This window comes from Psittacula echo (assembly GCF_963264785.1).
Source record: "Psittacula echo genome assembly, chromosome: Z".
Taxonomy (NCBI): domain Eukaryota; kingdom Metazoa; phylum Chordata; class Aves; order Psittaciformes; family Psittacidae; genus Psittacula; species Psittacula echo.
The window spans coordinates 75408552-75430421 of NC_137742.1; the positions used below are offsets into that span (position 1 = coordinate 75408552).

Here is a 21870-nt window from a genome sequence, read left to right on the forward strand (position 1 = left end):
GCTAAATTGGAACTGCTGAATCCAAGCATCTAATAGAAAGCTACCTAAATCATTTAGCATTATAAACATCAGACAAAATCCTGATAGGGAAGATAAAACATCAGAAGAAAGAATACCAAGGGGGAGGAAGAGCATGCAGAGGAAGTGGGTTGTTGAAAGGCTTTAACCCAACATTTGCTCTCTATCGATCAAATGTTTGTTCAGTACTTTATTGATGTAAAGCATTATGCACAGTGTTAAATATTAATGCCAGAAGATCTTTAAATTCAGAGCATTTGTTAGTCAATTTAAGACTCTCAATGTTACTAAGCTTAACAATTGAACAATTTACTTAACCTCCTTTAATAACTTTCTGAAGCCCTGTAAAAACATAGTCCACTATGCAATGAATAAGAACGTATATGTCAACAGATACAGTGCTTTTATATGTCAACAAATACAATGTTTTTTAATGCTACTAATATAAACAAAAGTTTATAAACAAGACATTTCTCAATGCTACGTAAAACTCCCAATATGATGTATTTTCTCATTCTTAAAAGCAAAATAAATTTGAAAGAAGCAAAATTTCTACAACTTTTGAGGGAATATCTAAAATCCAAAAGCTTTATACTTCTATACATTGAATTATTTAAATGCAAATGTACGTATGCATAAGTGCTTCCATTTGTAAAAGAAACAATATCCTGTCTCCACTGAAACCTTGATTTTAAGTTCACTCCAAATTATAAAGTTTAAAACTTAAAACTGTAATACAAGTCTCACTGTGGTAGTATGAACAAGCCATTCTAGCAAACAAAACGAAAAAAATATCAGTAGAGTTCTATTGCTAATACATCAGGAGTACTGAAATTTTATGCTGATACATTTAACAACTTCACTCTGAGAAATGGTTGAAGTTAACAACTGTTCATCAGGGCAATCACAGAGGAAAAGAAATAGCAGCATCCTGTGATTTCTATCAATCTGATTGAACATTTCCAGTGGAGCCTTCTTTCAGGCAGTAACATATGTCATAACTCTAGAGAAGAAGTGCCTTGGGTTTATTTTGATTTTAAAGAAAACCCTAGACTTCAGAACACAGAGAACTGAACCCATAGAGACATCTATTATGGAGTAAAGCATCTAGTAATTTAACAGTGTGTCTGTGAACATTAAAAGTATATATATATTTTGCCAAATTTATGAGATGGGAAAAAACATTATTTTGCAACCAGCTTTTCCCTGCATATTATAAAAAGTTAACTAAGCAGCCTGGGCATTCCAGACATTTTTAGTCTTCTGACTTCTACCTCATCCTGTGCACTCTACATTATCTCTCAGATGACTGACTTAAGTTGCATCTTCAGATACTCCCCGTTTCCTCCAAGAAGAAGAAAACAGGGTTTTGTCCTATTTCATGAACTTTCATGAATGGTTTTACATATAGTGTATATAGATTTTTTTAGTGTTTTCTTCTAAATAAGTACTTACTTTTTGCACAGAACATTCCCCCTCATTAGAACGGCCATTATCTCCTGTTGTTTTCAATGAAAATGAAGCGTAAAACGGTTCTTAGAAAAGAGGCACTCTTTCAACATGTCCACTGCCTCCCTCTGGGAACTATGAAAGAGAAGCTAAACTGCCTTCAGGGGAGATGGTGGTTCCTCATACAGTCGAAGGCTTTAATTCTCCATTTTACTTTTAAATTCTGAGAAAATTAAATCTCCACTTAAAAAAAGAAATGGTGAAATTTGGGGGAGAAAATGGTGCTTTTTCTCTCTGAAACAAACGGCTAGTCATATAAGAAGAGGAGCACAGTACAAATTTACCTGTGAAACTGCCACTATAAAGAGAAAAAAATTATGTGGACTGCATTTCTGCATCACATCTTAACATTTGTGGCACGGAGTAGTTTAAATCTAATCATTGTATTATCCAGTAGTTGATGGGAAGGAATTATTCAGGAGGATGGCAGAAGCAGAAAGAGCACATCTTCCTTCTTCATGGTAACATAACAATACTTTCTTGGTGGGTTTCTTAACAGGAAACAGAAAGAAAATATATCTGTATTTTCCTGCAAAAGGGGTCTCTACGATCCAAGGAAATTACCAGTTGCTCAATTCTGAAGATTTCTGAAGAGCAAACAAAACCAGTTTCATAGTCTTGGAGATGTGCAGCACGTTGAGATACACTTACAAATAACGTGGAGCAAATCCTGACACAAGTCAATGCAGTTTTGCAGAAAGTAATGCCCACTTTGATTAGGGGTTGGAGCATGATGTTAATTAATCCTTCCCACGCAACTGCATTCAAGAACGTCCACTAGGCAGTAAAATTAAAGACTGAAAAAGTTAAGGTTGCCTGCATACAATTCTGCCAATGCTGCCGTACAAGATTCTCAGATTGTGAATCACTGTCCTTTCCAAACCTTCTAGAAGGGCTGTCCTCCCATGGGGGCATTTACCTCATTTCACATTAGTGTTCCTATACAACTGAAGGAAGATAAGAATTCTAAGCATTTATCATGTTTTTCAGATTTACAGCGTTTTGGTTGCAAATATGATTTCAAAGCAAACATTAGACTCCCTTGGTCTTCTTTAAGCTTTCACATCTAAGAATATGTCTTAGTATTGGTATACCTGAACACAGAGAAGTGAGACATGATCTCTGCAGAATAAAAAGAGCAGTAAAGAAAGGCATTTCATTCATGCTGATAAATGCTATTAACACAAAAGTGAAAGGATATTGTTTTAACAATGAAAGGAGATTTTTCATTTCCTATTTACTTACAAAAAGAAGGATATGGCCACTTAAAAGGTTGCAATTTTTTTCTAATTTTAAGAAATAACCTGTTCTCCAGGTGGACACAAGTAGTACCTACATAGCAGAAAGAATCACATCTGAAGAACATATTATGAACGTGAAATTATAGACACAGTGATGACCAGTAAAGACGTAAAGGGCTTTTCGCAACTGGGCAGAACTCATGTAAGGAACTGATAGGTAACTCGGACAAGATGCATTGCTTTTGGTACAACAGTCCTTGATCATCGCTGAGCAAATATTTCATGATCCTCTATCAATGCAATTTGGCATTCGTCCCATCAGTGACATTGGATTTATCATTTTGTAGACTATCTCCGATATCTTCCTTCCCTCCCTCCCCAGAACTTGTAATCTCTTGTACTTAGTGATGATTGTGAGCTTTTGTTCTGATTTTTTGTTTTAAGCAGAAGGATTTAACATGCACTCTCCACAGAAACAGACAGCTGGAAAACAGATCTAGAATTCAATTTTCAGCAAGAAAGCTAGGAAGACTTAGAAGCACAAGCTGCTGTAGCTAGCCTGCCTTACAGGAGATCACAGTAGCAAGAGCTAGGAAGGCAAGAAAATCAACAGCTAAAACAAGTTCTTCCATCCCTGAGACACAAAAGGCAGAGAAGGGGTTCCTGTGATAGACTACCTGGAAAAGACTGTGCTTAAGTTAAGCATGAGTTCAGACCACCCAGAGAATACAGCGACAAAATACATTTTCAAAAATTGCTATGAAACAGAGTAAGCTTCTATATATTTATATCAACAAAAATCTGCACCTAAAAGAGAGTTCTGTGTGGGTTTCAGAAGTAAAAAAAGTTTAATGAAACTAAACTAAAGCTGTCCTCATTGCAGAATACAGTTTCACTGTTCTGTGGGAAAGTAAGGTTTGAGATTTACAGTCACTTCCAACTAACATGTAATCATGCCTTCAGAGAACATCTTCTCCCAGGTCTTTCATGGCAATCTTCAGTCCAAAAGAAGGATGTAAAAATATTCATAACTACTCAAATTCCAAGTACTACTAAGGATAAATGAGGGGGTTTGGGGCATTTAAGGCAGGCAAATGCCTCAGTTCTGCTGAAGGAAGATGGGTCCAGAGAAGAAAGTGGTTAAACTTTTTAATCACAAAATACAGCAAAGTGCAGAGACACAACTTGTTCTTATGAAAGACTCACAAAGAGATTTACCAGCCATCCAAATGTCCAAACACCATGCCAAATAACTTCTATGAAAATTTGATTTATATCACTATGACCTTTAAAAGGAATAATCTGGACAGAACTGATTATAGCGTAGTCTTTAATATACCCTACAACCCTCACATAAAGCTAAGCTCCCTTTCATACAGCTTACTATTAAAATGTGCTAACAAGTCAGGTGGAAACGTGGTATCAGCTTACAAGACTGTACAGTCTCTGGGGAAATGAGTGTGTCTTTTTTCTTATCCTGCAAATTACCTGGCATTCTTTTGGGAGCCATAAAAACAAACAAGAGACACTTACTCACATCAGAAGCGATCTTTCAAAGAGCTGTGAGGAACGCTAATAAAATCTTACCTGAAAAATAATCAAGATTTTACTAAAGCTACTTGTGAGAATTAATAGATCCCTCTTTGCACAAACACCGCATGGAAGAGCTTCCATTGTAAGGAGCATGAGAGAGGGACACTGGACTATAAAAAGATCTTAACTGTTATGTACAGAAATAATCTTGAAAATAAATATTTTTCAGGTATCACTCCCCCAAACCCAGGGTACAGAGATGTGAGTGAATGGCCAGGCCTGAGGAAAAGGAGAATGGTTACTTGTGGCAGTCAGATGCTCATTGTAAGGATGCTGCTGAAAATTCATCATTCTTCTTCTCCAAGTAATCACAAGGTTTGTATTTTATATTCCCTTTTGACCCAGTATATTTTCAGCTTGTAAAGAAGCAAAAAGAAAGCAGGAAACAAGATGAACGTCGGAACCTGCTTCTTTCAACAGAAGATCTCAGTTCAAAACATAGAAAAACGAGATCTTAACTGGAGATGAAGAGGTAAAGAAAGAAAAACCTATTTTACAGTGAAAGCTAAATTTTGTCTCAGAACATCTATGTAAATGATTTTTCACAGGACTTCAAAGCACAGAAAAGTCTTCCTCCTGGAAAAGTAACAGGTATCTGGGAAAGAAACACAGGGGCTTTTCTGCTCCAGATAAGCTATTTCTACCGCAGTGGCTGCAGTATCAATAGCCTAGGTGAGCAAGCACCACTTTTTTTCTTGAGTTGCCTGAAATAGGAATAATTTCTAATTCTAAATCATTTACATTAAAACTTCCAGACCAGAACCCATCTCCCTGATCCAGCACAGCGACTTTCATGACATGCATGTCTTTTCAAGCCTAAATATATCATTGTACCTAATGAGTTCAGAATCTTGTTCACTCAGAAGAAAACATTTCCAATCGCAAGTAAGTCTCAATAGAAAACAAAAATAGCATCCCTTTTAGATAATATGGAGGACCTGCAAATACTTAAAAAAACAGAATGAGTATAGAAAATTCTCTTTTTTAAAGTCAGAATAGGCCTTTGATTGTCTATTTATTGCATTTTTAGTACTGATGAACACTGTTAGTACTGCAAGCAGTTACCTTGCAGTCACTTCATGTTCCTGCTGTCAGACATGAAAGATTCTTCTCTCATTAGCTCGATAAATATCAAAAGTTGTATTAGTACAGTCTGAACACAATGAAAAAGCACTTCCAAACCCTTTCTCTGCAGAACAAGGATGCTACTATAGAAACAAACCTGTACGCACATACATATCAGGAAGTTTAAATAACAGCTCATAAAAAGAATTTGGTTTTACTGTTGTTTACGCAAATAGCCAAGAACAGACTCAGAAGAACAGACTGCTAAGCACAGACAAGTTGAGACTCAAGTTTTCTTGATAAGGCAGAGCTGATATGGACAGTGGCATTGAGTGCGCCCTCAGCAAGTTTGCCGATGACACCAAGCTGTGTGGTTCGGTTGATACACTGGAGGGAAGGAATGCCATCCAGAGGGACCCTGACACACTTGTGAGGTGGGCTGATGCCAACCTTATGAAGTTTAACTATGCCAAGTGCAAGGTCCTACACCTGAGTAACAGCTAAAATTGGTCAAACTTAAGTATGACTATACTTAACATAAAATCATAATGATCATAATCACAAGTGGATCATAAGTGGAGCAATCCCAGGCACAGCTACTGGTTGGGCAAAGAAGAGATTCAGAGCAGCCCTGCGGAGAAGGACTTGGGGGTGTTGGTCGAAGATGAGCCGGCTTCAGTGTGCGCTCGCAGCCCTGAAAGCCAACCGTATCCTGGCCTGCATCAAGAGGAGCGTGACCAGCAGGTCAAAGGAGGTGATCCTGCCCCTCTACTCTGCTCTTGTAAGACCTCACTTGGAGTATTGTGTGCAGTTCTGGTGGCCTCAACATAAAAAGGACATGGAACTGTTGGAACAAGTCTAGAGGAGGGCCACGAGGATGATCAGGGGACTGGAGCACCTCCCATATGGAGACAGGCTGAGAAAGTTGGGGCTGTTCAGCCTGGAGAAGAGAAGGCTGCGTGGAGACCTCAGAGCAGCCTTCCAGTATCTGAAGGGGGCCTACAAGGATGCTGGGGATGGACTCTTCATCAGGGACTGTAGTGACCGGACAAGGGGTAATGGGTTCAAACTTAAAACAGGGGAAGTTTAGATTGGATATAAGGAAGAAATTTTTACTGTTAGGGTGGTGAGGCATTGGAATGGGTTGCCCAGGGAGGTTGTGAATGCTCCATCCTTGGCAGTATTAAAGGCCAGGTTGGATGAAGCCTTGGGTGGCATGGTTTAGTGTGAGATGTCCCTGCCCATGGCAGGGGTGTTGGAACTAGATGATCTTAAGGTCCTTTCCAACCCTAACTATTCTATGATTCTGTATCAGAAGGAACTTCACAGGCAGTCTTTTTCAGGACAGCATTACAGGGTCCAAGGAAAACCCTGCTAGTCTTCTAGAAGCATGTAGATGCATACCATGATTTTATTTTTCCTTCATCAGACATGACCTTATACAGTAACTTAAACATCCAGACAATCACAAAACTGTATCACACACAGATACATCGTAATACACATCAAAATAGAGATAGAACTGAGCAACAAGGACATGTGATATTTCAAGACCTGTAGAAGTTAAAAACACTGGAATGGTGATGCCAGCACAACATTTTTTTACTTGATGCTATTTTGCTTCACCTACCCAAATTCTTAGTGTAGCTCAAAATTTAGATTCAATAGCACTCAATGAAACTCTTATGAGTTTAAAGAATAGTGGGCTCCACTCCCTTTCAGATTTCCAAGTTCTTTTTTACTGAAAATTTCCTTTCACTGATCAATTTGTTTCATAACTATTTCACAACATCTACATCTTTCAGATTTTTGGCTTTTTCTTTTATATTTTGAATGTACAATGCTCCCCACTGAAGTCAACCATCATACTCTGGATTCTGATCTCTACTGATTCAATTCACTGATGTCATCCCCTGCAGACATGGTCCATTACTGTAAAACTATTTATACTTCAGTAGGGAATAAAACCACACTCTGATAATGGAACAGGTGAAAAAGATTGCAGCAACTGTACTTGTAAAAGTTACTTAATTTTTAATTTGAGGAATATGCTTTACCAAGTTGGTTGACCTTGACACCCCTGTGGGTGGAAGACTTCCATATAACTCTTTTCCTCCCTCTGACATTCTTTTATTTGTTAATTATCACTAGTGGTAAACATAGCCTAGGCATGACTGTGAAAAATTGTCCAAGCTCCTTTACCAGTTAGCCTCATAATCTAAAGAACAGGGTATTAAAGTGGCATTGGTCGCTAAGTAAAATACGCTGAACGGTTCTAGCTGTGTTGATGTTGCATTTACAACGTAAGTCATTGCTAAGTACAAATAAGTTATCAACATTAACTCATACACAGTGGGATGCCAAGATGTTACCACATTATGACAACAGAAAAAGGAAACGGCCACTTAGGTGATTCATTTCCATTTTTCCAAATTTGGTTTTGTAAGACATTGGGATATGGCACTCTAATTTTAATTTTATCTGTAGAAATATTTTTCTGCAGCAAGTAGATAGGATTTCCAAGAGAGTGGAAAACACTCAAAGAAAGAGGTTTCAGAGTTGTACAATAAACTCCAGCGGGGTCAGGCTCCAAAGGATTTTGTCAGTAAAAATAAAATCACCAGATGGACAGGAGCTCATGTAGTAGAAGGAACTCAAATTCCATCCTAACTCTGGAATGAAGCTCCACATTTCTGGGGAACTCCATTTATGCTACGAGAATGGAGAAAGTGGAATGAAACTGTTACAATATTTTGGACCCTACTTTCTAGAGTGATATATCTATTTATTTATTTATTAATTTATATTATTTTTCTTCTTGTCACCATCAACAACCTCCTCATCATCATAATCATCATTATTATTAATCATCATCATCATCATTATTATTAGTCCTTGCAGGCAAAATGCCAACAAACTCTCTGCTGGGATTTGAACTAAGTTTCAGAAGCATTAAAAGTGGTATAATAATTTTGCCCTTTATTCCTCCTATTCTCTTGGACCAGATGATTTTGCATTTAACTTACTCTACGGCACCTAAGTGTTTATTATGCTGATGAAAAATAGCTACTTCAGGACACAAAAATACCTGAAAAACAGCTACATTTTAAGTCGGTATGACCCTGATAGAAGCCAGAGGGTCAATTCCATCTGCTGAACTGCTTTTTCTTTAGCATCAACAGAGGACAGATATTTGAACAGGACACATCTGTGCTTCCATTTGCCCTGTGCTTTTGTCACCAGTCTGATGTGTTCATAGTGGGGTGGACAGAAGAACATTCTTCATTTTTCATTAGCACACAGGACAGCACTTTGATCTCTGAGGTAGCTTCCACGAGTTATTATGGTGATGGGCAATCAAAGTACTAGGAAGTCCTAATTACAAGGCATTCCCGAAAAACTGAGAACTTATACATACGACACCTACATTTTTGAACCACTGTATTGCAAAAATACTTCTCTATCATATTTATACATACAATTAATGAGAGTCTGGTAAAGACACACAAAACTTACATAGTCATGAAAGGCTTTCGCTTCACTTGAATGTTCACATGTTTCTCGTCTTTCTGGAGCTGCACAGTAGAGATCCCAAAATACACTGCAAGTTAACAAGATACAGAGATGGTGAGAAGATCATTGTAATACTTGTACAGATTTTATGATGCATGCACACCACACACGCATGTTCATATATAGAAACAGACATACCACTTCCTTGCCAAGGGATGAAAACACTTGCCTCTAAGAAAGAATTTAGCTTTGCAAAACATCTATGAGAAGTCCTGATATCTGATTCTATGAGGAAAGCAATGCTGTATTCCTCTAATACCACTGTAGTACAGACCAGGAAACTAGTCTAATATACAAAGTTCAAGTGTATAAGGTGTATTACTGAAGATTTGCATTTAACCTCATCCCTCTGACGACTGCCGCAATTACTATCACAAAGTGTGGGAAGGGATGGATTTGTAGTAACATGAAAGGGCAAGAGAAAGGAGAGAAAACTAGGAGTTCTTCCAAGGTTCGACACGGGGCTTTAAACAAAAGTTCCCAGAGAGACAGGTGTGTGGACAAGAGTAGGAAATAGATGGTTATGTTCTTGTTAGTGAAAGGAAATCATGGTACTCCCACTGGTCTTTCTCCCCTTCAAATAGAGTTATACATATATCAGTTCCAACACAAAGTTTCTGGAATGAAACTATCTGTATGAAGGAACAACTTGAAAGGATAAAATTTGCTAGAGTTTCAGAGTGTTTCTTTATTGGTTTAGACTTAATCCTTTGTAACTTAGTCCAGCACCGTAATAAAGAATGTGGGCAATTTCAGCACTCTGATGCAGACAAGCAAAATTAAGGATAATGAAGACATCAGAGATACAAGGGACACACTTTTCTTAGGTTCCCATCACATAGCTAAAAGCTGTGAAAGAAAGGTCAATGAAGATGTCATATACACCTTCTACGCAGCTGTAGAAATCACTTGGGTTCGAATGGGACCACTTTAAAAATGTTAAGTTCTTGTACTCCTGACAGTTGAACATATTCTCTGCAATTCGTTCAAACACAGGTACGTTGGATATATTCCAATCAGGTGACAACTAATAAATATCACAGCTAAACAGCAGTGACTATGAACGCTCTTCTCTCCTTGGGAATTCTACACGCACAAACTGGTGTGTCTCTGCACACCAGTATATGTAAGCACATGCCACCAAGCATAAAAAATTACATGTCTACCCATCTTCTGAGCTGAGAGAAACCCTGCAAATGCAGCCACTGCAGCACCAAAGCCCATGCTAATGCACACTGCCTCCCAAAAAGGCTGGTAGCTTCAGTTCAGCTAATTTCTTTCAAATCCTCTTCCCTTGACTAGAATGTGGACCGTAGACTGAGGAAACTCACATCTGTATGCAGAGTGTCTGTACATACAAGGGGGTTTAAATGCAATTATTTAGGATATGTAGAATAATCTCTTAAATGCACCACTTACCAAAGGTGGTGAAGAAAGATATGCAGACCACCTTTTCTCAAAGAGGCTTTCTTATCAGCACACTACACAGTGTTTTCCTGTATGTATTATCTGTATATTTTTCCATATCTAATTTTCTGGTTTTTTCATTCCTTAACAAGAAACTGGCTCTTGATCCTCATCTTCACATTCTTTTTACAATGTTTACCTGAATTTCTTGCCTCCAACTGCTAGAACTAGCAGCTGGCATATTCTGAAATTGAGAGGAAAAGAAAATTGATACTTACCACCACCAGGAATGCAAGAATCCTGGGGGCTCCCCCAGTGTGATGTTTTTTTCCCATCTTATCTAAAACAAAACAATAAAAACAGAGGTGCACATTTCTGACAATGGTTACTAAAAAGCATTACATAATCCATGCAGATAACAGAAAAAAAGGGAAAAAAGAAAAGGTTTTGCGGTTATGAAAGGTTTTATCATCATTAATCTCAGCAGCCATATCACTTTATTACAGTTACTAATATAGCCAATGCTTAAATTAAGGTTTTCTTACTCTAATAAAGCATGTTTTAGAATATTTTTTATTTAGATTCTATTTTATTTAGATTCTGAATACAATGTTGTTAACGATGTGCTTTGTATCACTCCACTGAGATGTGCATTAGTATAAAGTCAAAAATGAATGACCAATGGAACAACAAAAAAAAAAGTGTTAAAGAGTACCCTTAAAATGACCTAAAAGATTTTCCATGGAAAACTAAGAAAAACATAGAATACAGAACTAATGTAACTGATTCAGCAGGTGGCAGTCTTCCCTCCACATCCAAAACAGGTACTGTTTTATAATCCTCAAGGAGTGCTTTACTGTTAGAGGTACATTAGCTGTCCTTCTCCCACCACTCAGTGACAGTGCTAGTTTGGCTTGGTTTGTCTGTGCTGGCAATCCCTCCTGAACAGCTACACTGGCTGTGATTTCTTTCCCACCCAGAAAGCCTAGTTTGCTTAACACTGTTTTCAAAGAAGTGCAATTTAAGAACTCTTATTACCCTTGACTTCATACTTTTCTTGTTAATCAGCGAACCTATGAAACAACATAATGCACAGTGAATAGCATTCTGCCTCTCTGCAACGCTTCCCAAATGTTATGTCTTAATGATAATCATGCAAGCATTTTATTGATGCCATCCATAGTCATTAGCTTGCCCTGAACTGCAAAATAAAACACTTTGGGCTATAATAAAGCCCATGCAACTGCTGAAGGAACTCTGCTGCAAGTAACTGAAAGTCCTGCTGAAATCCACACAACACTGTACACAAGAAATGTCTCATGTTAGAACTGGGTGGAAACTAGGGCGTTGCACGCACTCCAAATTCCTCCAGTTACAACTACACATAGCATTATTTCCTGTCCAATTTTGTTAATAAAAAAAATTGTTAAAAAAACCCAAACTGTATTCTGCTCTAGATACAGAAGTAAAGGAAGACAGAGGATTGTTTTAATGAAATGCTTAAACAGCCTTAATATGAAAGACATTTAAAGACATATCTATAAAAGTACATAAAAGCTTACTATAAAAGGCAGACATAGTGTTCACTCTGCCAGAGGCATTGGTGAAGCTGGCATTTTCCAAAAGAAAATAAAACTCTGATTCTCAACTCCAGCTTGATTTCCACATCTAATTCTTTAGAAATTTATACACATCCAAGTTCTGCCAATAGCTTGCAGGAGAATATGTAGCCTGTACACCTTAAAATGGTCTTTGTACTCACATGGAGTAGCCTAGTATAATTTTGCTATATTGTATAAATGCAAATATTCAAAACTAATGTCTCTTAAAAGGTATCCTTGAGGCACTACCACTTCTGTTGGTAAAGCAGAATGATTCAACTGCGTGGCATTTAACCTCACCACAACCAGTAAGAGTAGTTAATATATAAAAAGCATAACTTTAAAAGCTGCTGCTTAAGCACTGGCAGATAAAAGTATTTATAAAAATGAAAAATGCAAATAAAAGCCAAAGCTACTGCAAAGGTATTACACACTCTTCAAATAAACTTCTCTGAGGCATGCTTGCTTCTCGCATGCACTGGGAATGGCTTGGAAATACTTGTGTTAATCACCAGGAATACCGAGTACCTCTGCAAAAGCAACATAATGAAGAGATTCAGCGTACAACCAAAACAAAAAATGGTTCGTGAAGTTGAAAAATCATACACTTAAAAGTAAAAATCATGTCTGTGTAGAAAGCCCTCACTATGTCTCACCAGTATCCTTCTCTACAAAGCAGGGCTTAATGGGGAAATTACCCATCTCACAGATCTTATGCTAGTCCTTTTAACAGGACATATTTAATATTGAGAAATTTATTCAGAGAAGGAGTTTGAAGGGAATGCAGAATTTAGTCTTGTTTGGAGGGAGCTTGTTTCGCTTTTCAAATTAAAAAACCCGCCATGCTTCTGTCTCACATGGCAGATGTCACTCTGTCTGAAAACACAGACTTAAAAAGAATGAATTATAAAGAATTAATTTAGAAAAAATGTCATCATTGACAACTGTATTGATTAAGGTCATAGCCAAGGACTGATTAACTGGGAAACACCCACCTTCCTGCTCCAGCCAGGCTAACGCATTATTCACCCAAGGTTAGAACCTAATTTCGAGGACAGAAAACATGTGGGATAAAGATCAGCTTTTCAAGGAAACTGCAGCAGCTGTGGCACCAAAGGGAAGATTCTGGAGCAGAACAGCTTCTTTTGTTTCAAAAAAAGTGTGTACCCCATACACATAGCTCTGTTCAACCCTCAAAAGCAATGACAATTTAGATGAAAGCTAGTTCTACTTGCCCCTTGCTGTTCCACCAATTGTACCATAAACCAATACAATAGAGCTGCTGGGTTACTTCACGCCATGTCTCATGAAAGGAAGTAAATTTGCAGACCAAGATATCAAAGTTACAGCCAAGAAACTGAAGAGGTCTGCTACCAAGAGATCCAGGAAAATGCTACATGAGCTTTAGGCCCCGCATCTGAGAGATAGAAACAATGAAGCCTTGAAGGCTGTCCTCACAAGGACCACAAAGCACAGCCCACCTTGTACTTTAAAGTTCAGCAAAGCACTTCTAGACCTTACTGACTCATAGAACCACAGAATCGCAGAACAGCTCAGATTATAAGAGCCCTTGAAAGATCATCTGGTGCAGCCTTTTGTGCGCAAGAGAACTGTGCTTGTTTTTACTGGTAGAGAGTTAATTTTCTTAATAATAGCTAGTATGAGGCTATGTTTGGATTTGTGCTGCAAACAGTGTTGATAACGCATTTCGTTATTGCTGAGCAGTGCTTACACCACCCAAGGCCTTTTCTGCTCCTCACTCCACCAGTGAGCTGGCTAGGAGCACACAAGGAGCCGGGGGGCACACAGCTGGGACAGCTGACTCCAACTGACCAAAGGGATATCCCACACCATATGGCATCATGCTCAGCATGTGAAGCTGGAGGAAAAAGAAAGAAGGGGGAATGCCTGGATCGATAGCATTTGTCTTCCCAAGTCACCATTACACATGATGGAGCCCTGCTTTCCTGGGTGTGGATGAACTGCCTGATCATGGGAAGTGGTGAATGGATTCCTGCAAGTGTTCAAGGCCAGGTTGTGGACAGGGCTTGGAGCAACCTGGTATAGTGGAAGGTGTCCCTGCCCGCAGCAGGAGGTTGGAACTGGATGAGCTTTAAGGTCCCTTCCAGCCCAAACCATTCTGTGATTCTACGAGAATTCTTTAGTTTGCTTTCCTCGTGCATGCAATTTTTCCTTTACCTATTAAACTGTCTTTACATCAACTCACAAGTTTTCACACTTTTCTGATTCTTTCCCCTACCCCACTGGGGATAGGGAGGACCAAGCGGCTGTGTGGGGCTTAGTTGCCCACATGGGTTAAGCCACGACAGTTCTTTTTGGCACTCCACCTTGGGCACCAAAAAGGACAGTCATGGTTTAACCCCAGATAGTAACTAAGCACCATACAGCCACTCAGTCACTCCCCCCCACAGTGGGATGGGAGAACTAGAAAAAGGCAAAAAACCTGTGGGCTGAGATAAGAACAGTTTAATAATGTTCAGGAGGCCACAAAGACACTCTAAGGGCTGGGGCAGCTCTGGAAACAGGCTGAGAGAGCTGGGCTGGTTCAGCCTGGAGACGAGGAGGCTCCGGGGTGACCTTATAACAGTCTTCCAATACAGAAAGGGGGCCTGCAAGAAACTCTACTGATGAGGACTCTACCACATCCCTGAGAAGGTTGTTCCAGTGAATGACCGTTTTCACTGCAAACAAAAATAATTTTTTTTCTTGTATTAAGATGAAACCCCTCCCTGTGCAACTTGTACACACTGCCCCTTGTCTTCTCCATGTGGCTCCTTACAAGAGAAAGCCTCTGTCTTCTTTGTAGCCCCCCTTTAAGTACTGAAACACTGTGATGAGGTCTCACCTCTCTGACCTCCAAAATGTCATCACCAGCACAGTAATTTCATTAGCTTTTGGAGAAGTATAAGCTGAAGCAGCAAATACCCTTAGTGAAATATCTTGCCTATTTTTCTTCATTTCTGCTAACTATTGAACTATTTTTATTATCTTAAATGTTCTCATCAAATAAACATTAAAAACAGTAATAAACTCAAAAGACCTCGATATGTTTGGTGTACAGTATTTCTGTATCTCAGATTAAGTGTAAAATGCTAAGGAGACATAATTTACTTCAATCTTCAAAAGATGCATACAAAGTCTTTGAAAGACTGTGAAAAACACTAACTATTGTGTAAAGGTGAAAATTCTATTAGCAGTTGAAAGTCTTTAAGAAACAGAACTGAAATGGTTGCACTCATAATTGATTTGCCAGATGAAAAGAAGTGGTCGGAAGCATAGTAAGAATACACAGAGAGATCAACAGTGCTAAAGAGAATGAGAACTGCATGTGTGTAACAACAGGTTGTAAAGTACACGATCATTGTATAATTTGGAAGGGTACATAATTCACAATGAGATACCAACAGTAAGAAGGTTATAAAAAAATAGTACTGTTGATGCATTCTCTACCATGCACATTTATTACAAAAGATTAATCTGTGTTAGCAAATCATAGAACAGGGATAAGAAATCACAGCAAAAATAGTTATGCAAAGGTGTGTTAAATGACAAAGTGGATACCACAGAACCAGAAATCTATGCTGATCAACATAAATAGATATTCAAGGTTGTCAGTGTTCTTTATTCTAGACCTATGTACATTTAGTCCACTCGCACACACACTGGAAAGTTGTGTAAGAAAAAAGCATGGGGAAACATACCTCTGATAAAAATGTCTGGGCTGATTTTTGTGCTCCTACATGCAGCAGATACTCATATACATACAGTGCTAACCTGGAAAATAAATAAAAATGACAATATTTAGTATTGTGCATTTGTTTGCTCCTCTTCTTTAGAAACAAAGTTGCACTCTATTACCTTTCACAAACCACTACATAGTGAACATGTCAAATCTATTACCTATACCAGATTTTTTAAACTAGGCATGTAAGTCAGTGGAAGCAGAGGTGTTTAAATAGTAGTTAAGATTAACCCCCCAAATTACTTAATGTCAACATTTTTAATTATATTTGGACAAGTGCCCAGTGAGCTAACAACTGACCTACTGCTGCTCTGTATTTGCCCACTCCATGGTGTGCTTACTGTAAATACAATACATTCGTACAGCAACACTGACCATTTTTCCAGATGAAATTTTTTCACATGTGGAACATGTCAAGCCATTAGCACACTTGAACACTAGCCTGTGTTTATTCAAAGAACATGCAAACTTCGGGCTGCATCAGTGATAGTAATCCCATCTATGGCATGCAGTACAACCACATCTCTTGAGATTTTTAGATTAATTCAGACTTGTGCATCTAGGAGCTCGGATCACAACACAGCTACAAAAGACATAGCTTCCAAAAAAATTATATTCAGCATAACCTAGGCACATCTTCAACTAAGTCCAAAGAGGCAGCATAAGGATCTCACTGCACAAAGAGGACTTCCTTCCTGAATTATTCCCCACCAGAACTTGAGGTGGGAAGCCCTGTTCAACAGCCAAAGAACAAGGAAGCAATAACAACAGCCAATTTATTTTGATATAGGCTATGTAGGCTAGATTCAAATTAGAAAACTGAAGTAATGATTCCTATTCCTCAGCTGACACTCCAGGGAGGCTCCAGTCTGTCTGTATGTTTCAAGTCTTTCAAAATGAAATCTCGCTTTAAAAGAATGATTTAATAATAATGCTTGGGAATTGTCTATGAAACATTTCTGTTTGTGAAAAGAAGAGAAAAAAGTCAGTCTGTGAGTCTTTCAAATTTGGTAGCTGAACTGTTTTTAAGAAGTAAAATATATTTTCATGCACTCTGTGATACACTGCTATTATTATTTAAAACATTTTACTATTCATATTCAAAAATACGTAGTTTAACTAAACGAAGTAGAGAGGCAGAGAACCTATTTTCCTGTTACTGCTCAAAATGTTATGCAGTATTAGATGTGATAACTGTCATCATGGCACTGATGGAGTAGCAATTACAGCAGTAACTTACTATGTCTGAAATTTTAAAACCTAGGACAGCCATTCCACAGAAGATTGCACATATATTTCACTGTACATGCAATACACACACTACTTTACTCTCTCGTCAACTTCAAAGGTAAAAACATGCTTTTGCCCACAGATTGAAAGAAAAAATTACATTCAAACATTTGATTGGTTTTAGTTTGAACTTTAAGAAGGGTCGTATTCCCTTTTTAATTCCAGTATTTTACAAAAGAGTTATGAGTTTGCATTGTGCCATATCAACAAATGTAAAGTTCAGAGTGCTAAGCCTAGTTAGAAGAGCTAAGCCTGTTAGAAGAACACTTGGTTCTTCTAAAAGAGCACTGCACAATCTAGTGCTCAGCTGTGAAGCAGCTTGAAGAGGACATAGTGATATGTCTCTATAAGTAGTGTGGAGAGGGGATCACATACAATAGCCTCTGATCCCAAAAGCATAACTGCATTTGTCAAACAAAGTCTCATCTTGTTGATTTAATTCTTCCGAGTTCTACTGCCATTCAATTTTTAAGCAATAAATGGTTGTAGACAAAACCTAAGACCTAAGAAAGATGTAAAAGGCAGAGAGGAAGGTCTTTTCTACAGCAGCGAAGATGACTTGGATACCAGGTATGCTTCTAAGCATTTCATTTGTCTTCTGAGATTCTCTTTTTGGTTCTTACCAAAACATGAAACATGCAGTCCAGATAAAAGAATTTATGTAGTCGTATCCTTTCTACCACAAAAAGGAAAGTGAAACAGCTCAAAACCACAGTACTGCAAGCACACCAACTTCACAGATCTGCCATCTGCTGAAAGCTTTAGCAAATACTGCACCAGCAAAACCAAACTGATAATGCAACACTTAAACATGTAGACAAATTTGGGGGTCTCATCTCAGAACTTGTGGAGTACTACTTGTGGAGTAGCAAACACAGTGCAGGCAGCTGTGCTCCAGCACAAGTCAACATTGCTACCCTGTGATCATCTCTGCTGGTCAAAAAAAATTTCAAGAAATTTCAACACTGAAAAACAGACATTCTCAAAACTTTGAATTGTACATATGGAATGTGCTAATTAACCAGTTATAATTATAACCTCTCCAAATCTTTAATATGCATTATTACATCTTGGTCTAAACATACTAGCAATGAAATGAAGTGGTGCAACAACTGTGTGTATTAAGCATGGCATAAACATGGCGTATTTCAAGAGAAGAATAAGTATTCCAGGTTTTAGGCTTCCAAGTGGATCCCCTTATGGTAAATCAAGAGCTGGACCATCCTGGCAAGGGGACTGCCTGGCTCCTGTGACAGGAAAGCCAGGACCGCCTTCCACAAACAGATGTGAAACAGAAGGCAAGACACAAAATAACCTGATTGGATCTTATCAGATCTAAATCACTGGCCCATCCCTGGTTGTTATGCTCTCAGGAAGTCTTTACAGAAGTTAACAACATTATAGCTTCATTCAGAAATAAATACATTTACCACAGAGATTCAAAGAAAGATACTAATGCCTCACTGTGTTACTTGTAGCAAAAGGATCAATGCAAATTGATGCTCTGAGGAAAGACAACAAAGAAACCCCAAAAAGATGCAACGCCGTGTTAAAAAGGAGGATTATCAGATACATGAATGTTAGCTACAGCATAAAATAAAAATTAGGGAACAGTCCAAGTGTGTATATTTAACAAAGGAATAAACTGTTTAACATCTCAGCAGAAGACTAGAAGAATAATTGTGAGACGGTCTTCAAAACCAAAGGACTTGCGTTTGAAGTGGCATTTTAAAAGACAGTTTTTCCTCATTAAACTGGCGTGAGAAACCGTGAAAAAGCAGCAAGGAGACATATGTTGAATTTTCACATTTGCATACTTGTTGACATCCCATGAGTAATGTGAGGAAAAAATATTTCCAATCAATTTATGACAACACTGCAGTAATTTTTGTTAGAAGACATGCCACCGGCCAGAGTTCCCCCATCCTGCCAAGACAATTAGAACATACATTCTTCTATACACCAGTGATACATTTACTCTATTGAAAAAAAAAACAACAAAAAAAAAAAAGGTACTGTCTAGCTCTTTTGCTATCCTGGTGAATTTTGCCTTGTGTTTCCATTCTAATCAGACACGACATTTATACACCCTGCAAGTGCATACTGAAGTCCAAAGAGAAGAATCTTTGAAGTGTTTCTAGTCAAACAGTTATCAGACTATTAGCAGGAAATAACTAGTAATCACTCTAACTGTGCTGTGAATATAACCTTCTTAACACTTTAAGGTGAGAAGATGAAATTAGCTTACTGAGAACTTACAAACAAAGCCCTACTATCTCCATTGATAAAAAGTAGGCAGTAAACTCCCTCAGTTCCAAGTCAAAACACCAAAACAATGTCTAGCTTTCCGAAAAAGGCAGTGAAAACCTGAAAGCATCAGGAAGAAGTTCTACCTTATCTGCTTTTGGTATCTAATTTAGGTGCTCTGAGCCACATTCCCCACAGGGCCCTGCAAGCTTCACTGACTGTATGTAGGGTACTCAACCAAAAGTGCAGATGAACATATGCTATGGAAGAAGGGCTCAAGTTATTATCACGAAGTCATTTAGGAAATAATTTTTCCATAAAAGGTAGAACAGTAGTATCTTTGATTCATTCCGTAAAAAGACCTGTACTGAGAAATTTCATGTCTCTCAAGCTAAGGTTGAAATTTAAGCACAGAGTCAGTTTATCAAAGACTTTCATAGAATTATCATAGAATTTCATAGAATTATCATCTTTCATAGACTCACACTGTGTTTTGGGTTGGAATGGACTTTAATTGGGACTTGCTGCACTGATGGTGCACTCAATCCCACTTTCCACGTCACCAACAAAGATGTAAAATGGGATCAGTCCCAACAGCAATCCCTCAGGGACACCATTCATCACTGATCTCTACTTGGACATCGAGCCATTGACCACAACACTTTTGAGTGCAACCATCCAGCCAATTCTTTATCCACTGAGTGTTCCAAACGTCAAATCTATGCCTTTCCAGTTTAGAGACAAGGATGTTGTGTGGGACAGTGTAAAATGCCTTGCATAAGTCCAGGTATATTTCTAAGGAGACAACAAAAGGAGAATGGCCACGTTTTCCCATGAAGTTCAAAAGCTGGGCTTAGGAGAGTAAGGAACTGCAAGAACTCAGCTTCTGCTTTCTCTTAAGAGCTGCCCTGAAACCTGCCAGGAGCAGGCAATTATGACACACAGCTTCATGTGCTAAGGGAAAGTGCAGTTGCTTTCATTGTTTTATTAGCCATATGCCATAACTAAAAAAGTATGTGCTTTAACTGAGCATAGAGTAGCATATAACCATTATCCTGCAAGTTATGAAATTGATGTAACGGAGTAAGAGCCTGCAGCCCCTCAGCTCTCGCAGTGTGTCAAAGTACAGTTTGGGTACTGTACCTGCCTTTTGCAGCACCCACAGTCAGCTCATCACTGTGACAAGCAACTGCTGCCTTTTTGCCACAAAATCTATGACAGTGAACAACAGAGATGTCCTTAGATGCTACCACCTCCTCCACCAGACATTATGCTGTTAACATCTGAGGCTGGATGTAAAAAAAAAAAAAAGAAAAAAAGAAAAAGGAGAAAAATTATTTTTTTGAAACTACTTATAACAGAAATGTTCCAGATCTAAGCATCACCAGATAGATCTAGCATTTTAGGATTGTTAATACACCACTTTTTAAAACTGTTCTGCATACGACACACCATCTATTTAACTTAAACCATAATTAGTAAGCACAGTGAAAACTAGTAAATCAATATCAACACACAATTTTTAGTTTGTGTGAAAAAGAAAATATCTTAGATGTTCCTCCTTGTGTTTCAGGAGACTTGCAGTATTCCAAAATCACTACTGTGACCTATACAGAGAAACAGCTTATTTGCCCTTTTTTTTATTTCCAGAGAGGTATGTAGACCTAATTCCAAATCCACAAAGTCCTAAGAATCTCACTTATTTAATATCCAAAATATAAACGTCATTCTCTGAAATAAGAGAATGTAGCACTGGATCCATATTTTAAATGTAAGACAACAGTAAAAGCCATCTCAAATTTGGAGTTTCCTGAGCAAATTTTCTGGAACCCATCAATCCAGTACTTTAAAAACTGCCCTGAAGCTCTTCATGGTGAGCCAGTTTTGGAAAGTTTCAACTTACAACAGCAAACCTTTTTTTTTTAAAAAAAAAGAAAGTTTTGTATTTTTAACAGTCATGTTATCTTTCTCCTCTATTTGATCATACTGACAGTCACTTTCCTCTCTCTCTCTTTTTACTTAGATATAAAAATACACTGGCATACAAATACAGATTTTTTCCAGTTCAAAACATGATCTTTGTTAATGTTAGTGCTCTGTATGCTATTAACAATATGATCAGTTTTCTTAGAAACACCTGGGTATTAAATGGAATTCACTGTTCTGACAAACACTGTGTCCTAAAGGAGATACTCGATGCTTTTGTTGGGCTGAGAGTGCTTGCCTTTCCTGAGAGCTCCTATCATATTCTTGCGAACAGAAGCAGCATAAAAGTGGATGTATTCAACATGATTCATATCCACTTATTTCTATTTCTTCCTCTCTGTAGGCAGAAGACATTTTCCTCATATGCATCAAAATATCTGGGGTTTATACCCAGTGCTATAAAGAACGGTGGTCTCAGTGCCTTGTATTAGGCTTCTAGTACTTTCTGATTAAGCCAATCCTTCTCATTTATTTCAGTTTTACAGATAGTGGAAGCTTTCTCCTACCATGATACTGGGCAAGTAGACTCATCACTAGTCTCTCTTTCACTTGACTGCTTGCAAGACGTCCTGAAAAT

General features: G+C 38.1%; 1 protein-coding gene across 4 annotated transcripts in view; it reads right to left on the bottom strand.

Annotated features, from left to right (window-relative positions):
- The window catches only part of SSBP2 (single stranded DNA binding protein 2), a 186301-nt gene that overhangs the window by 134602 nt on the left and 29829 nt on the right, over window positions 1-21870 (bottom strand). For all 4 annotated transcript variants that reach the window (XM_080638072.1, XM_080638070.1, XM_080638069.1 and 1 more), the window contains exons 2-4: window positions 15730-15802; window positions 10685-10746; window positions 8943-9027 (exon numbers count right to left, since the gene is read on the bottom strand). In XM_080638072.1, coding sequence (XP_080494198.1) covers window positions 8943-9027; window positions 10685-10746; window positions 15730-15802 — 220 coding nt within the window. The remainder of the gene's footprint in view (window positions 1-8942; window positions 9028-10684; window positions 10747-15729; window positions 15803-21870) is intronic.